This window comes from Lissotriton vulgaris, chromosome 7 (assembly GCF_964263255.1).
Source record: "Lissotriton vulgaris chromosome 7, aLisVul1.2, whole genome shotgun sequence".
Taxonomy (NCBI): domain Eukaryota; kingdom Metazoa; phylum Chordata; class Amphibia; order Caudata; family Salamandridae; genus Lissotriton; species Lissotriton vulgaris.
Genome location: NC_141695.1, coordinates 719,856,496 through 719,874,030, shown reverse-complemented (window position 1 = coordinate 719,874,030; position 17,535 = coordinate 719,856,496). Strand labels below are relative to the sequence as shown.

At 44.5% G+C, this 17,535-nt stretch overlaps 1 protein-coding gene across 8 annotated transcripts in view; it reads right to left on the bottom strand.

The window, feature by feature from the left end:
* The window catches only part of ARSG (arylsulfatase G), a 2,325,381-nt gene that overhangs the window by 549,867 nt on the left and 1,757,979 nt on the right, over nucleotides 1-17,535 (bottom strand). For all 8 annotated transcript variants that reach the window (XM_086930959.1, XM_086930958.1, XM_086930961.1 and 5 more), the window contains one exon: nucleotides 3,189-3,385. In XM_086930959.1, the coding sequence (XP_086787085.1) occupies nucleotides 3,189-3,385 (197 nt within the window). The remainder of the gene's footprint in view (nucleotides 1-3,188; nucleotides 3,386-17,535) is intronic.

Sequence of the window (17,535 nt, the reverse complement as noted above, 5' to 3'; positions counted from 1 at the left end):
ACCCAAAATAGAACGTTATGGAAAAGGTGGCATCAATACGGCTGTATTTTTTTCCGCCAAAGAAACCTAGGTAAGGGCAAATATGAATCCTGTTGTTTGTTCCCACGATAGATCCTGGAATGATAAGGGTCAGGTGACTTTTCTCCCCTGTCTAGAGGTCTCACTCTACTGTTCATGTGTCTAGAGGTGGTTAAACAAAGTATACACATCCTTATTCTCTACAGCAGAGTCGTCTACCATCAAACTAACCACCTGCACGAGCCTCTCACTTTTAGGTGACCCATCTAGGTAGGGCTGATTATAAGTTTTGCTTCTTGTTCGCTCTACGACAAATGCAATTCCTGGAAGTAAATTCGATTTTCCATATAAAGGATCCCCTATGCCACACCAGTATGTTTCTATCCACACGTTAGATAAATTAATTAAATGAGGAGGAGAGCGCCCAAGAAATGCAATACCAAAGGGAGGCAGCTCTGATGCAGCAATATAGTCCATGTGAAGGTCTAACTCAACAATCTCCAAGCATGCCTTCTTTTTTTATCTTACTTTTATTGGGTGTCCGGCTAACCCTAGGGGTATGCAGCGATAATTTCATGAAACTTGTCTTCTCTGCAGATGCTCTGCCACTGCAGCACTCCAACGGTATCTGCTCTGATCTTTGGCGAGTAGGGTGATGTCCAGAAGCTACACCACGCCTCTCCTCCTGGATCGCTGCATCTCCAAAGAAACAGGGACCTGGCTCAACATCCCGAGGGGAAAAAGGAATGGGAAAGAGACACATATGCTCGCTCACTCAGCAGGAGGATATTAACTTTGGGATGATTTTAAATGCTCATGGACGTTCACCTAAGGGGATGTATGTCTTAATAACGCATACCTTTACCACACATCAATTACCATGCAATGCCTTTACCACGCATTGCCTTTACAAGGGAAGCCTTTATTATGCATATGCCTTTACCACACATGCATTTACAACCCAAGTAAGTATATATATGCTAAGTAAAATCCCTATGTATATGTATGATATATATATATATATATATATATATTAACAAAAATCTGAATTTAGTGAAATCCCCAAACACCCACATTTTTCCATCCCATAATCATACCCGCCCCTAAACCCTAAACACACCCATACCACCATATATCCATAACCACCCTAAACCCTAAAAACACCCTTACCAACAAATACCCCTACCCATCACTCAACCCTAAAAACACCCTTACCATTCAATACCTCTACCTGCCCCTAACCCCTAAAAACACACAAACCACCCTACACCCTTAGCCACCACTAAGCCCTAAAAAAACCTTACTACCCAATACCCTTACCCACTCCTAAACCCTAAAAACACATTTACCACCCAATATCCTCACCCACCCCTATATCCTAAAAACACTCTTACCATCCAATACCTCTACCTGCCCCTAAACCGTATGAAACAACCATACCATCCAACACCCCTATCCACCCCTAAAGCTTAAAAGCACCCTTACTACCCAACACCTCCAACCGGGTCCCCTGGCAAAACTAAGATGGCCAGCAGGACTCTACAGGCTGGTTCTGTGATGTCTGTGGTCCAACTCTTCACTGAAGGGAGATAAGCCACAAATATGAAGGAATTCTCTACCTATGTGGATGGCCAGTGGTGCTAGCAAATCCAGGCATTTGGTTATCATGGCCATCCCATCCACCCCTAAAGGTAAACTATGTGGCCACCTGGCTTCCCATGTCCACCTTTAATGGAAACATATCTGGCCAAGTGACTTCCCATGATCTTTTACACTGGCCTTGGCCAGTTTCTGGCTTAATCATGGCACTGAGTTAGTCTTACTGGCCTAGTGAAGGAGATGGGCGCCTCAGGAGACAAAGGTTAGCATGGAAACTTCTGTTACATGACCTCATCACTGCGTTTGACAGGGTTGATCACAGTATCTTAACTGGCTATCTCTATGCTGCTGGCTTTGCAGGCTCAGCTCTTCAGTGATTCATGTCTTTCCTTGGTGTCTGGATCCAGGTGGCATTGTTGCCCCCCTTTTGCTTTCTTGAACAACTCTTCACTTGCTTGGGTTCGTGGGGGTCTACAATCGCTCTCATTTTAGTAAATCTTCCTCTTCAATCCCTTCCGGGGTCAGTGCTTTGCTTTGATTTAAGGTGCCCTTCCATGCAGAAAACACCAAGAGCTTTTGCTAAAAATTGACCATCTATCAAATGGTTCTAATGTTCTCATGAGGAAGTTTATCACCACGATCTACACCTGGATGGGCAATCATTTTGTGAAAATGACTGAGGTTTTATGTTCAGGAAGATAACTAACTTGTTGGTTGAACAGGCTCAGAATGGAATTATTAAGGCTCTTATCTGCCCATATCCTTAATGCAAAAACCCCATAATTTTCGACAACGACTTCTTAGCGACGCTCCAATTCAACCAGTGTGGTCTTCCTGCAGCTCAAGCTTTTGCAGAAGATCTCTTCTGAAACATATGACATCTTCACTGTTGAAAGTATTATTCTTCACTTTGATTATGGCAATGCTCTATACCTTGAACTCCCTATATGCTTTATCACTAGGCTGCATAGAGGATTGGCCTGTGGGCATGGTCAATATCAAGTCTCTGTGATTGGTCATCTTTTCATTGGCATGCAGTCAAACAAAGAATTCTCTGTACTGGTCATTCTGTATTTTATAAGACCAGACAAATGCTTTGGCCAATTTGCTGGTCCTTCTCCCAGTGAGGCTTTTCAGTTATAGCATGCTAGCCACCTTAAAAATGCTCTTCCTGTCACCCCCACAATCTGTTAACTTCTAAGCCGGTCCTGCAGTACCCGACTTCTTTCCGGCTCAGGGTCCTTTACTCCTGGCATCCCAACGCTAAGTTAGTCATGCGTAATACTTGGGAATATATAAATAAGCAACTATAAATAAATAAATAAAACTATGGGTAGCGTCTAGATTACAGACTTTTGGATGCACGAAACCTAGGCAAAAAACCCATTCCCCACATGGCCGGAGTGGGGTCCTGGGGAAATCGCTTAACCTGCATTTACAAGCTTGAGAGGAGAAGGCGTCGAGTTCTCAGAATGTGAATTGCAAAGGTAGCAGTCGTTTGTGCTGCAATCAGACATATTGGTCAGCTACAAACAATCATAATTTCATAAGCTAGGGTGAGCTGTATTTACCTGTAAACCAAATCAATGTGTTTTCTCTCACGGTGCTATCAACTGTGTCCTTTACTCTTCCAACCAAGTCATCCATCTCCTTCAGGCTGTTTCCGTAGTGTCCACGCCTTGGCATGTTAGCACGGTGCTGGGTGACGGCTAGCGGCACATGCATGTGTGCCAGAGCGATATAAAGAAAGAAGGGCTGGCCGCTGTCACTGAAACACAAAAAGAAAAAAAACTGTTACCCATAGAATATTTAGGGCCAGACCACAACGAAAGGGGTTATAAAAAACAATCCACCTTTATAATTCATAATAAGTATTCATGTCACCTACAAATTGAAATAAAACAAAACGATTTGCTAGGTCTTGGGGGGAGCAGTTCGCTGTCACTAGTACCCAGCGTGGACTTGTGTTATTTACCACTGGCCTTCCACGGTCTATGGTACTAGGTCTTCTTCAGGCCCGGGTGAAATGTTGTTACGATGTGCAATCTCGTGAAATACCCGAGATTACACCATTATGCGGAGTTATATAATTGGGACATTGCTCGGGTGTAGTGTCTCGGGAGCATGAGCACATCGTGAATGATAGTTGGTGATGTGACCGGTGCGCCAGAGACTCTGCTCCTCCTTTGGAGATGAATTTTCTTAGCTGTATAGTAGGTTTGTTTTTAGAACAGCATATGGCTAGTGGCAGGCATGCGTCTCTAGTGGGTTTGATAGCCGGGCTGGCCTGCTAGGCATTAGGATAGGGTGACCAGATCTAGAGAACCGAAAACCAAAATAGAAGAAGGACTACAATTCTTCATCCACGGAATCGCGCGGAATGACCGCTCTCATCGAAATTGGATCACAGAAGATAAAGAAAATAAATAAAATTTAATTTCTACAACCAACATAATACCTATGAATTAAATTGCTTACTTATAACAGCTGGTAACAAGCACAGCTTTAGAACACCCGAAAAAGTGCCTCTTTCCAGTCGACCCCCTCTAAATACCGGGACATGAGCCAAAGTTGCCGAAATCTGCCGGGACAGCTTTTGAAAACCCGGGACTGTCCGGTCAAATCCGGGATGTCTGTTCACCCTAACATAGGCAGAACCCTTATCCTGGCATCGTTTACGCTTTGTTGATGTGTTCTCGCTGGTATTTGGGAACAGTGGAGACAGTATAATTTGTAACTCGTAGTGTTTGTTTTTGTTGTAGGTGTGACATCTGGGACTGCCAGGACACGGTCAAATTTGCTGTAGTTTTATTTTATGTTCACAAGCATTACAGTATGCGTTTTTCCCCAATGTTTGTGGTGTATATTACAGTTAGGATTGCTAATGATTTGCTATGTTTAAGATGTTGTTTGGCAACACTGGTCTATGTATTATGTACAAAAACAAAAAATATATTTTGTACTTTGTGTAAGTATTTGGCAGGTGTGAACCTTGGGACAACCAGGGCGAGGCTTTTCAAATACCAAATTTGTTTGATTTTCATAAAGCATCTTTGATTTTCAAGCCCAATGTAACCCGGAGACAGCAAGAGAGAGAACGAATGTTTTGTATAAGTGTTGATGTCATTTTTCGCAACTGTTAATGTTAGGATGCTGCCAATGTTTGTGAACATTTGTGACCAGTACCTTAAACGTGTATGCACCTTTCTGAGCATGCGCAGTGTCGCGGCTTTCTGGTGTTTGTGAAGGATTGGCCAGTGATCATGAAGAGTTAGGGACACATACAACACAGGACACTTGATTTGTGCGTAATCACTCAAAATAGCTGGTCAAAAATGTGCCTAATCAAGAAAAGGCACAGAATGAAACAAGGGTCACCACCATGTATCAGAAAATTGGTACGTGTTATTCAGAACATATTAGATTTGCCTGCAGCGAAACTCAAAAATTGCAATTTCTATTTAACTTAGAAAAGTGTTGTGTTTTGGAACCTCCACCTCCTCCTCATTTGATGAGTCTGCAACAAATTAGGCACACAAAGTAGAATTATGAACACCCCTAAATGTGGGTTAAATTGTTCAAGGGGGTGTAAAGTAATTAAGGGTGTAAAATGGTATTCCCTGTAGAGTGAGGTATCAAATTTCAACTAATAATTTGCACGTAGCCCTGTGAAGTATTTTTTTACCATGAAAACCAGAAAATAAATGTATTTATGATGCCATATAAAATATCACACAATACATTAAATTACGAGGAACCGGGTAATATGTGCATATATTCCCATTAATAGGTGCTGGTGGCATTTATAAATGAAGCCCTAGTTTATGAATGTCGTCTTAAGCCCGAGATGAAAATATAGGCCTATATTAAACATGTTACTCTTTATGTATTTTTTATATGACATGAGTTATTAATTACTGTTAGTACTCTTTAGAAAGGTTTAGAACATTTGAGTGTTTTTTGTTTGGTATTCACTGTTTGCCCGAGACTAAAGATATGTCTGTCAATGTTTTGAGTAATGTATGTTTTTGTCGGGGATAAAGTGGTAATTTTTAAAATGTGATTTATGCAACTATGTGTTTAATTATAAGTCGTATTTTAAATGTGAGTCTTTGTAAATAAATTAAAAACAGGTTTCTAAAAATAAGCTTTTCTTATGTAATATATTGACACCATAGAGTAGGTGAGAAGACATATATGAAGAAACCAAAAGAAGCAACGTGGGACAATGTAACTTTTTTGCTGCGTTTCCAATGGTTATTTTCACACTCTGAGGACGATTCATTGGTAGAAGCTTGTATCAAGGATGAGCTAGCAAGGATCAGCGTGTCAGGTGGCAGTTAAATACCCTGAGAGCAGCACTGACTTTGTGAAAGTCTATTTTTTAAACCACTACTGAAATAAATAAGCAATGCTGTGTACACCTTCAATTTAATTTTTATATTCGTTTAGGGAGGCAAACTTTTCTGCAAAAGAATTCAGCATTGTGAATTACGGGGAATAATTCCGAATGAATACCTCTTTTATGTGAAATGAGAGTTTTGAAACCACAAATATTCAATAGGAAGGGTTGCTCATGTAATTTTAGCATATATCACAAATTACATCATTAATGCCATCAGAAATTACATCATCCATGAAGCTACTGTTCTCATCTCTCTATAAACCCTTGCATCACTTTAAAAAAGAAACATTTTAGTGAAAGGAATTACAGTATGCAGAGGCAAATATTACTGTGATTACACGCCCCAGCGCATATATAAGACATACAGTATGGCATGGAGTCAAGTGGGGCAGTGCATGAGAAAGGTCATACGTTGCATGGTTTACCTAATAATAAAGGCTTGTAAGAAGTTCTGGTTCTTAAACAAGGCAAAGGCTGAACGCACCTGGTGTGAGCTGCAAAGGCAGATTTGAAAGGAAGTTCTGCCTTAATGGAAAAGCTTGCCACCACAAATCTGTGAGAATAATTAAAGATTCTGTTGGAAAAGGATTATCCAACTGTACATGCCTGGCAACAAGCCCTGTGAAAATGTTGTAATATAGAACTATGGACAGATTGTATGTTAAAATAAGTTTTATGAGGTGTTCATGCTTAAATGTGGAACTTCCCTTGCGTTTTTGAGTAACTGCACATTGTTCAAGAATGCATAATGTAGGGGTGAACATTTACATACTCCACTTCACAATCCATGGCTTTAAAGTTGTATGCCTTACAGATAGAGCCCTCCCTTTCAACTTTCACAAACCTCAACAGTTGAAACAGAGGAATGGATGACAAAAGAAGGATTAGAATAGAGGATGGACTCCAGTATAATTAAAAGATAAGAAGGAGCAGTCACTAGTATGCACAAAAAGTGGAACAATGGCCAATGAGAGGTTAATACAATCTTGGTAATTTTCTCCCGTTAATTCTTCCCTCAGTATTAAGAGAATAGGAACAACGTCCCTCAGCCAGCAAAAGTAGCATGCATCCATCCCTCGAGCTGCACAATTGCTTTTCCAATACATAACTATAGAGAATGGCTATGTGCACAGAAATCCAGCCATAAACGCCTGCAATGATGAACTATGTTTGAGAAGAACTGTGCATCAAACTAGGAAGTGACGGAGAAAGAAAAAAATGTACCTGGCTCAGCTGGTCCATCAAAACAAATCTTCCTCCCTCGAAATATTTGCTGTTGCGACACTAGATCCGACTACCTATGGCATGACTCATCCCTACTAACTTGGGATTTTGTGCATCCCATGCCAATTAATGTTAGCCTTTGACATTTCATTGTTTCATCTTGCAACAAGCTTACCTACAGCAAAGGAGAAATTCAAGTAGGACACTGTAGATAGCTTTTCGCTCTCTCCAATTGAAGAACTGGAAGGTTACCATAATCAACCACTTCTATCATGTGCCCCCATAAGATTTCACCCAAGCTATCTGACTTTAATCTTTTTTCAGGATGAGAGGCAGAGGGAAAGAAAAAGGATGCCACGCTCTGGCAATGGCACAGACTTGCCAGGGACTGTCTTCTGGCACATAAAAAAAGGAACGCAAATCACTAGCCAGACTAAAGAAAAAAATGAGTTCCCCTTTCATGCAATAAGGACACCTCTGGCAACAGTACCTTTTTGAAAGTCATTAGGCCATCAAGCCTGAAGAGCGGCAAAACAGTAGCACCAGAAATTGGTAATGGACCTGTCCCATAACAATAGTCATAAACCAGCATGTTGTGCATTTGTATTCATATGCGCCCATTCATGAAATACACCCGAAACCAGCATTTATGAAATCACAGTTGAAAGAGGAAGGAACGTTCTTCAAACTGGACCTGTTGTGGATTACCACCAGCTGGAACTTCAACAAAACATTTCAAGTTTCATTTGTGACAGGCTGTTGGAAATGGTCCTTTTTCTAGGGTTCTCCCCAAACTTTTTGCTTCTTCCTCCTATTTTTTCCTGACGTGTTTGTGTTAGTTTTAGGACTCTGGGAACATTACCACTGCTAATCAGTGCTAAAGTGTATATGCTCTCTATGTAAATTGTGTTATGGATTGGTATTCCCATGATTGGATATTTTATTTACTTTTAGTCCCTACTAAAGTGCACTGAGTGTGCCAGGGCCTGTCAATCAAATGCTACCAGTGAGCCTGCAGCACTGATAGTGCCACCCACGTGAGTAGCCCTACAACGGTAACTCAGATCCACCATTGCAGAGTCTGCGCGCAGTTTGTAACTGACAAGTCGACTTAGCCAGTGCATACACTTGCCTGTCTCTAACCTTCCCTTTTCTTACATGTCAAGCACCCCTAAGGAAGGCCCAAGGTACCCCTGTGAGCAGGGTGCAGTGTATGTGAAAGGTAAGACATGCCCTGGTGTGTGTGGCATGTCCAGATAGTGAATTACAGCCCATTTCGTTTTTCACTACTGCAGGGCTATCTGTTTCCCATAGTACAGAATGGGAAGTTTGTTTATAACATCTTATAAACATATCAGGTCGTTGGAACTGGGTAGGAAAATAAGGTTTAGTATGTCTGAACTCAGAATCTAAAGATGCATCTTTTAGTGAAGGTGATTTTTACATTCTGAGGTTGAAAATACCACTTTTAGAAAGTAAGTATTTTCTTGCTCAGTCAGTCCGTGTGCCTCTGCTAAAATGTGGATTGCCTGTCTGGGTTTTGGATGACAGAAGGCTGGGGAGCATGAGTGGCTCCAGATAGTCTAGGTAAGGTCAGGAAAGGGCTGAATAGACCTGGGCTGCAATGGGGGAAGGTGAAGGAGATTTCATTGCACCTCAAAGGGCCTGGTCTGCCTCTGACAATGCCGTCTCCACCTCCTGCCAGGAATTCACACCAGAGAAGGCAGAACTGATTCTGGCTGGGCACAGACACTCTCTGCCTAACAGGTCAAAGGATTTTGGGATATGAATATTGGGGCCCAGACCCTTGAACTTTAGAATTCTTTTAGACCAAGAAGACTGCCAAGAAGAAGAGCTGGAGAAGCTGTGAGAAGGGACTACCACTTTGCTTTGTGCTGTGCTGTGTTGGCCGACAGTGGCTGTTTCTGTCTTGGGCAATGAAAGGACTGGACTGAACTTTCTGCAATCTACTTTTGTGAGTTTCTCCAAGGGCTTGAGGGAGAGCTTGCCCTCTGTTCAAGACGTCTCAGGAACAGCAAAGACTTCAAGCTCTTCTGCCCTCAGCACTGGGGACTGTGTGTTTTGTGCTGTGACAGAAGAAAAGCAACTCGATGATGTCTACGACGCAGCTGCTGACTCCATGTCCTGAAGGCACCGCAGAGGGCACCGCCGCAATGCCGCACCGAGACCCTGGTCTCACCAGTAACGCCTGCTGATGCCGCCACCGAGCTGCTGCTCGCACCGTGACCTGTGGGCACCGCACTCCGCACCACCTCGCTTCACACCGTAGCCTGGGCTCTGCAGAGTGCACTGCTGCAACGCGACCCTGGTCTCACTGACGACACCTGCTGATGCCACCACCGAGCCGTTGCTCGCACCGCGACCTGGGGGCACCACACTCCACACTGTCTCACTTCACGAGGACGCCTTGGTATCCCCGACGATGCCACTCCAAGCCGAAATCGACGCCACTGCTTGCAGAGTGGTTCAAGGGCACCGGTTGTAAAGTTACACTGCGCACCGCCCTCATCACACACCACAGCCTTAGCCTACTGACGCGGTGCCATCAACTCCAGTTCGTCAGCCGACAACAGCGCTTCAGCAACGACGAGGCTGCTACTTGCACCGTGACCTGCCAGCTCTGCGATGAGCACCACCTTCATCTCGCACCGCGATCCTGGTCTTACCGATGACGCCATCTGATGCCGCCATGAGCCACTGCTCGCACAGCGACCTGAGGGCACAGCACGCAGCACCGCTGCACTTCACACCACAGCACACAACGCCTGCCGACACCAGTGCTCCTGACCCCAACAGAGAGGAAATCGACCTGCAAAGCATGTGACTTCGAGGGCTCGACGACTCCTGCACCGACTTCCTCAACCGATGCCTGCGGTCGCCGTGTTTTCGGAAGCCAAACGAGAGGTCACCGACGCTCTGCATTTCTAAAAGGTACTGTTTGCGGTTCTTCCCAACACCGTAGCTGGCCTGCGACACCGCAGTCAGCCAGAACTGTTTGGATTTGTTTGCTCACAACGCCGTGACAGCCCCGGATGGAGCTATCGACATCAAGGAACTGTTTTTAAAGCGTACTTTGATAATTGTGGATTTTTATCATTTTTGGTCTTGTCTTTAGTATATACAAATATTGGATATTTTTCTAAACTGGTGTGGTGTCCTTTTGTAGTGCTTACACTGTATTACTGTTGGTTGTTAGGAAATGCTTTGCACACTGCCTCTAAGATAAGCCTGACTGCTCGTGCCAAGCTACCATGGGGGTAAGCAGGGGTAATTTTAGGAGTGTACCTCCCTTATCCTGACTAGAGTGGTGTTTTCCTCCTGGTTTTGGAACATGCCCTAGCCTGCCAAAAAAACCATTTCTAACACAGACTTATTTCAAAATGCCATCCTCAAGATGATGGTTGACCTTCCAAGTATTAGTCATGTCATATTGAGTTACATTTATATTTGGGGAAATCAACCTGAAACTCGTTGACAATGTTTTCTTTGATGGATTTCTAATAGGTAAGGTGGTGTTTATTCCATGGAGCTTAGGCTGCCTTATGTTAGAGCTTCTAGGAATTTATTTTAGATGCTTCCCAACGTATGTAGCCACTAAAACATATCTCATTCACAAATAGCTAAGTTAGCAGAGGAGATGGTCCTGGAGTGTCCAACAATTGCATGCTGTTCAGAACACGAAAGGAGCTCTGCTGGCTGTAACCACAAAGGTTTGTTTGACCCCCAAGCAGGGGCAACTCCTCCGTTAAGGCATAGGAGTGTCGCTCAACAGAAAAGTTAAACAATAAAAAAAACCATTTTAGTTTTCAGTACTACCACCCGAGGATAGGACGGGGCCATGCTGCCGAGCGTCACGCTTTGAGGAGGAGTGTTGGGCACTTGTAAATGCGTATGTCAATTTTGCGTCCGTCTTAGGATGGCCAACCAGACACGCGGACTCATGTTTCACCAACCCGCCTGTGTTGCAGCAGGCGGGTTGGAGAAAAGCCCCAGGCTCCCTGGGCCTGAGAGAGTGTCAAGTCAGCCCGCTAAGGCCAATCAAGGCACTGTTCTCATGCTGGTTTTTCTAGCATGAGAGCAGCGCAGTGATTGCCCAGAATTGCCCCTAAGAAATGGCAGTAGGAGCCAGTCCCTGTGGATTTGCAGTTGAGTTATTTGAGGACCGTGCTTTACCTACACATCAACTTGTTGCCCTAGATCACCAATCTCCTGAAGCAATAGGATTGTAATTTGTTAAGCCATAGAGGGTTGGGCCTAATACAATGCACTGAGAAATAAATATACTCCGACTGGACTAGAATTGTTTTTAATACATTGGTTATAATACGGAGAGCAAAGGAGCTTGAACTATGTAATACATTGAATGGGCAATCAAGGCATTAGTGAAATCACTGAATAAATAAACTCATATTTTCGGGCATTCCACATTCAAACAGGCATAAATACACATGCAGATATACTGCAGGAACAGAACAAAGAAAGATAAATTAAAGTGTTTTCACTAGGATGAATATATCATTGCACTGACAACACCATGACTGAGAAATGTGCAAAAATTAGTGAAATAGAAAACATAATGTCATGAAGAACAGTAAAGTCGATCACAAAGACATTAGTAGTATCTTATCCCAAAGTTTTTGTTTGTGTCAAGGTTCAGAGCTAATTTTGGTAACCACATTAACCATTATACCAAGGCTGCTACTGCAGGGAGCAAAGTTTTTGACCAAGGGCAACAGTTCATAAACTCCTAGCCCACTTATCTGAGGCAATTCAAAGATGGCTTGTTAAGCCTTCTTCTACTGGTGGTGTTGATGCGCTTCGACCAAATGAGATATTTTAGGGTCTTATCGAGACCTACACTGGGGCATTTGTCTAAAACAAACTGTAATAGAGATGTTCCACACAAATGTTAATGTGCGTGGTATGAGAAAGTGGAGAGGCGCCAAGGTGAAAAAAAAGGAGACCTATCTGATACTCGTATATTCAAATTACAAAGACAGAATAGCCAATCTATGTGAAGAAAAATCACTCTTCATCAGGAGAATGTAATAATCATGTTATATATTAAACAAACCGGGTTTTGAAAGGACTGGGAGTTTGACACTTTTTAACACCACATATGAGTGCAGGATTGATATTTCCTTTTAAATTCCCAGAAACATGTTTCACTCATCACCCTGGAACATATAGGATATCAAGGCGGGTTCAACATCTCAGCCTGCCTTCGGGAGTCCTGGAAATGAATGATATAGTGAAGAGAGAAGTGGCTGCTTCAAGTACTAGGAGTTGTGGAAAGCAGCAAGGACACCACCTTTAATGGGAGGGGAGCTCAGCACAACTCAGCGGTAAAAGTGAAGTCTCGGTTTCAGCAGCACCCAAGCAGTGAACTGGTGCATGAGAATCTGTTTACCATGAGGTTAAGCTGCGATTCAACCCCTCCTTTAAGGCTCTTTCAATGGGTTGATTTTCACTAGCACCTTAGAATTCAGCAGCCAGTATTACCAAGTCTCACCCTGCTGCCACAAACTAGAATATGACTTCTCACTTTCCCTTTAAGTAAGGCCAATGGAATTATGCAATTCTGTGGCTGCGTCGTTTTTTGCATACTTATGGATTGGCCCCATTTGCCACATAATCTATCAATTGCTGCATAGTCTGTAGATTTTAACAAAAAAACTGATGTTAGCTCAGACGTATCAATAGTTACTAAAAATGAGGCGACGTATACACGTGCAGTGGAAGGCTCTTGGCAAAGGTTAACTGGTCATCTTTAATTAGCTTAGCTCTGTATTTAGTGGTAAAATTGATACTGATGAGGAGAAATCATTCATCAGAGAGCATTACCATGTGTAAAATGACAAAATAATGAATTAAAAGTATTAAAAATGTTGCACATTGTACCACATAATTTGTCTTTCCTTGCCTCTTAATTTAGACAACCTTGATGCATAATTTAGTGTCCCCCCTGCCGAATAAGTCCAGTTGTAATGAGTATTAATGAAGGATCAACTGTCCACACTTCACTACTCGAAAATGTGTGCCCCTGTGACAGCCCTTATGATGTGCCCTTAGACTAGCATAAATCTCTGCTCATGGACAAAAGCCCCTAGATTTGGGGATGGGAGGCTGGAGGCTAGAACAATGCGTTGGAAAAAAGAGCAAAGGACGGTTCTGCAGGCTCAGTAAAAAGCTCCAGGGCTCGAGTGACATTCATTAATGTGGCCCTACTTGGCCCCATGGCCCTGCCACCGTGCTGACACCAGTCCAGAGTAAAACGTTTTACAAGTGAAAGCCTTTCACGTGCAGGGTAAAGTCCAAAGATCGTGCACAGCTGCGCACGCAGAAAGGACAGGAAATGGATAATAAAAGAAACGACCGTGATTATTAATCCCTCGTCCCGCGCTCAGAGCGTGAGCCTTGACATCACTACCAGGATGCTTCTGCGGAAAGATAAACTGTCCCTGAACAAGTGCAAACAGTATTCAATCCAGTTTAAGCCGCCACCGTTCTCGGCTGCGATTCGAAGAAACAAATCAGCTCTTCTGCGTGGAAGGGCCTGTCCCTCCATATCACATGCGCATAGATAACATTCCTGACCTAGGTACTGCATAGAAAGCTATCACCCTATTCGTATCCGCGCACAACATAATGAACAACAGAAACTAATCACCCGGAGCTGGGCTTTGTGAGAACATTACAAAAAAACACGCCCAGGAGTGCAATATGAGATGGGTCCTTGGTTTACAGACATACATAATGTTCTTTGCTTTATTCCTCGGTTAAACTGCACTGTAGTGAGGAATGCGTGGAGTTCCATGCTCAGAGACCAGGAAGGCAAGTTGAGGCACTAACAATGGTTTGCACACGGATTGGGGTTGCGAGCTGTGTAAAAATTAACAGACCCAAACAGTTTTTACCCTATTGATTCCAGCAGGTCAAACCTGCAAAATCTATCTGAGAGAAGCTAGTAATAAAGGCAAAGCATGCAAATTTGGGTGCCGATTTACAAAAAAAACGGAACATATACAATGTAGCAGCAAAAAACGCTGTGCTGTGCTGCATTGCGTAACAGGGAGGGAGTAGGAGAGCGCCATATCTCCAGAGATATTGCTCTCACCTTACCCTCCCTAGCACCTGCGCTGATTTCAGCTAAAGTGTGCCAGACACTCACCTTAGTGCCATAATGCTACGGGGCGTGCCTGAGACTACAGGGTACTCTTCCTGTAAAAATTATTATATGCAGACACACTTTAAAATGGAATCCGGTGACCCGCACTATGCAATTTAGATGACTTGAACCTCAAAGCAATCATCAAACAAATACTCAAAAATTTTATTTAACTCACAAACATATATACAATATCAAACTTTTCATTTTAATGGGAAGGTTAGGGTTTTTCTAAGTTCAAGTGAAGCAACCCACCGTCCATACTCTATTGTGTTTGATGCAGTTGAACTGCTCTCACAAATCAACCTGAGTACGCAAACATATTTTTTTGCCTCAAATTTTAAATTTCTTCCTATTTACAGAACAGTTGAACATTTTCAATTTTGCTTTTTTAGTTTTATGCGTTTTTTAATATGTTAATATTTTTGTTGCTGCAAGCATTTGCAGACTCTTGTCACGGACCCTCAGGGGTCCCCAGACCATTGGTTTGAGAATCTCTGGCCTAGGTAAAGGTTGTTCACACTTTCTTTTAGTACAATTGGTTTACTGCTTGAATTTTTGGCCGTTTTATATGCGCCCTGAAAGTTTAATTTATATTCAATATTGTTTAATTTGAATTAGCTGAAAATAGCCCTTGAAGGTAAAAGTGTTCTGAACAGAGTCCTAAAACAAGGTCTTACCCAGAGCTGAAACAATACTTACGATGGCTGGGTCATGTTCTATACCAACCAAAAACCAAAATGTTCTAGGCTACCATAAAAAGAAAAAATAACTTTTTTCATACCACTGTGAGAAATTGCCTGCACTGTATTATGGCATGGGTGATGGCGGATGGTTGAATGTCAGCTTTTAGAAATGTCTGCTGTTGAGGTTATTCACAGTGCTATATATATTCACCTTTCTTAACGATGGTGTTTACTATTTTTGTGGTTAGAATACTAGCTATCAGCATACTGCCCACCTTTTAGCTGATCAGCCAAGCCACCCTAAGATACATTCTTACAGGTGCTACTTCACGGTGGCAGTGGATTGTTGAAGAAGGGGGAGATATTTTTTTCTTCAAGTACAAAGGAAAAAGGTGCTCGATTCACAATGAAAGCATACACAGGCCCCGATTATAAGTAATGTCTTTGAGGAGTCCTGTGCAGAGCGGGGAGGAAGATAAACAAGCATTGGCATAGCCAATAGGTCTCGCTTTTGGGATCATATAAGTGTTTAGCCATGCAACACTTGATGTTGTTTAATGAAGGATATTGTGCTGGATAACTAAACACTTACAATGTCCCAAAGGCGAGACCTATTGGAAATGCATTGAGGCGCCTTTTAAGTGTAGAGCTATTGACTTTGCCAATGAATCTAAGGTGTGATGTAGAGAAGTGTGACTGCTGTGCAGCACGCTAAGAAGTTGTAATTAAAAAGTGTAAGAAGCACTGAGTGAAGCTGTGGTGTCATTGAGTGATGCTGTGCTGGCCCTGAGTTATGATGTGGTGGCGTTGAGTAATGCTGTGCTGGCCCTGAGTGATTCTGTGGTGGCCCTGAGTGCTGCTGTGGCGCTGCTGACTAATGTTGTTGTGATGCTGAGGTGCTGCAGAGTGATGCTGTGGTAGCGCATAGTTATGTTGTGGTGGTACTGAGTGATGCTGTGGTGTTCCTAAGTGATGCTGTGGTGGTGCTGAGTGATACTGTAGTGAAGGTGAGTGATGATGTGGTGCTGTGGTGCTGCTGAATGAGGCTGTGGTGGTGCTGACTGTTGCTGTGGTGATGCTGATTGACGCTGTGGCACTGCAGACTGATGCTTTAGTGGTACTGAGTGATGCTGTGGTGCTCCTGAGTGATGCTGTGGTGGTGCTGAGTGATGTTGTGGTGAAGGTGAGTGATGCTGGGTGCGTGACTTGGCCCGCTGCAAGGTGGCCACACTCCTAGTGGGCTCTGCCGACCAAGCTTCTCAATCCGTAAATATCCGCCAGGCATCTGCACATCTCCTGCACCCTAACATGCTTTCCTGACTCCAGTCGACTGGGGGAATCGCCTGCACAACCTCCCGCCTTCCTACCTGGCTCCTCGGCTGAGAAGTGCTGGTTGCGGTCGGCACTGGGCTCACGCTCCCGGGAGGGCCGCTCCTACTTCCTCCGGGACCGCGCTGTCCCTGGACTCCCCACGCTGTCGGTTGCTGGTCCTGAGTTTCCTGGCTGCCGTGACTGGTGAGTGGCGCTGTCCCGGGGTTTGCCGCTGGCAGGGTTGGGGGCCGTTAGCTGCACAGCCTGGTCCGGGGCGCCGCAGCCTAGTTGCTGCTTTCTTAACTGAATCTCCCTCCGGCCATCTGTGATGGTGGTCAATGGTGCCCGGGTCCGGCGAGGGGAGTGGCAGACCCCCGCGTCTCTCTGCCGGCGCAGTCCCTGTTTGGTGCGCGTAATTTGCCTGCCTTCATCATTGGCCAGCTGTAACAACACCCTGTGTACTGGCCACCCTTACTCCTGCACCTCCGGGCGGCCCGCCCGCACCTGCGTCTCGTTGCTGCCAGCCTTGGGCCCCCGTTGCTCGCCGTGGAGACCTGACCCCGCCGGTGTAGTAGGTTCGCCGCTGCGGCCTGCTGGGGGTGCACATCTGGGACTGCTGCCTGCGCTGGCCTGGTTGGCTCCGGAGAGTCCGGACCCTCGATTCCTGCACCCTCGTGACGTCCCCCCGCTCAATTGAGGCCTGCTCTGTGGGCCCAGCAGCCCCTGTCGGTGGGGCCTATTTTATGAACTACTCGGGGAGGCACATCTGGGACTGCTGCCTGCGCTGGCCTGGTCGACTCCGGAGAGCCCGGACCCTCGATCCCTGGGCCCTGTGGTGTGCTCCTGCCAAATTGAGGCCTGCTCTGCGGGCCCAGCAGCCCAGTCGGTGGGGCCTATTTTATGAACTACTCCGGGTGGCGCGGCCGGCCCAGTGGACGCAGCTGAGCCTTCCATCCTCGCCTGGGTCAGTCCCCCGTGCTATATGGATTCCTGGGATCTGGGTGGGCCTCCTTTGTCCTCACTCCTCCCTCGCATTGGCTGGGCCTGGCTGCTGGCATCTTGAGCTCCTGCTTTTATGAGGACGACCTGCCGGGGTTGGATCT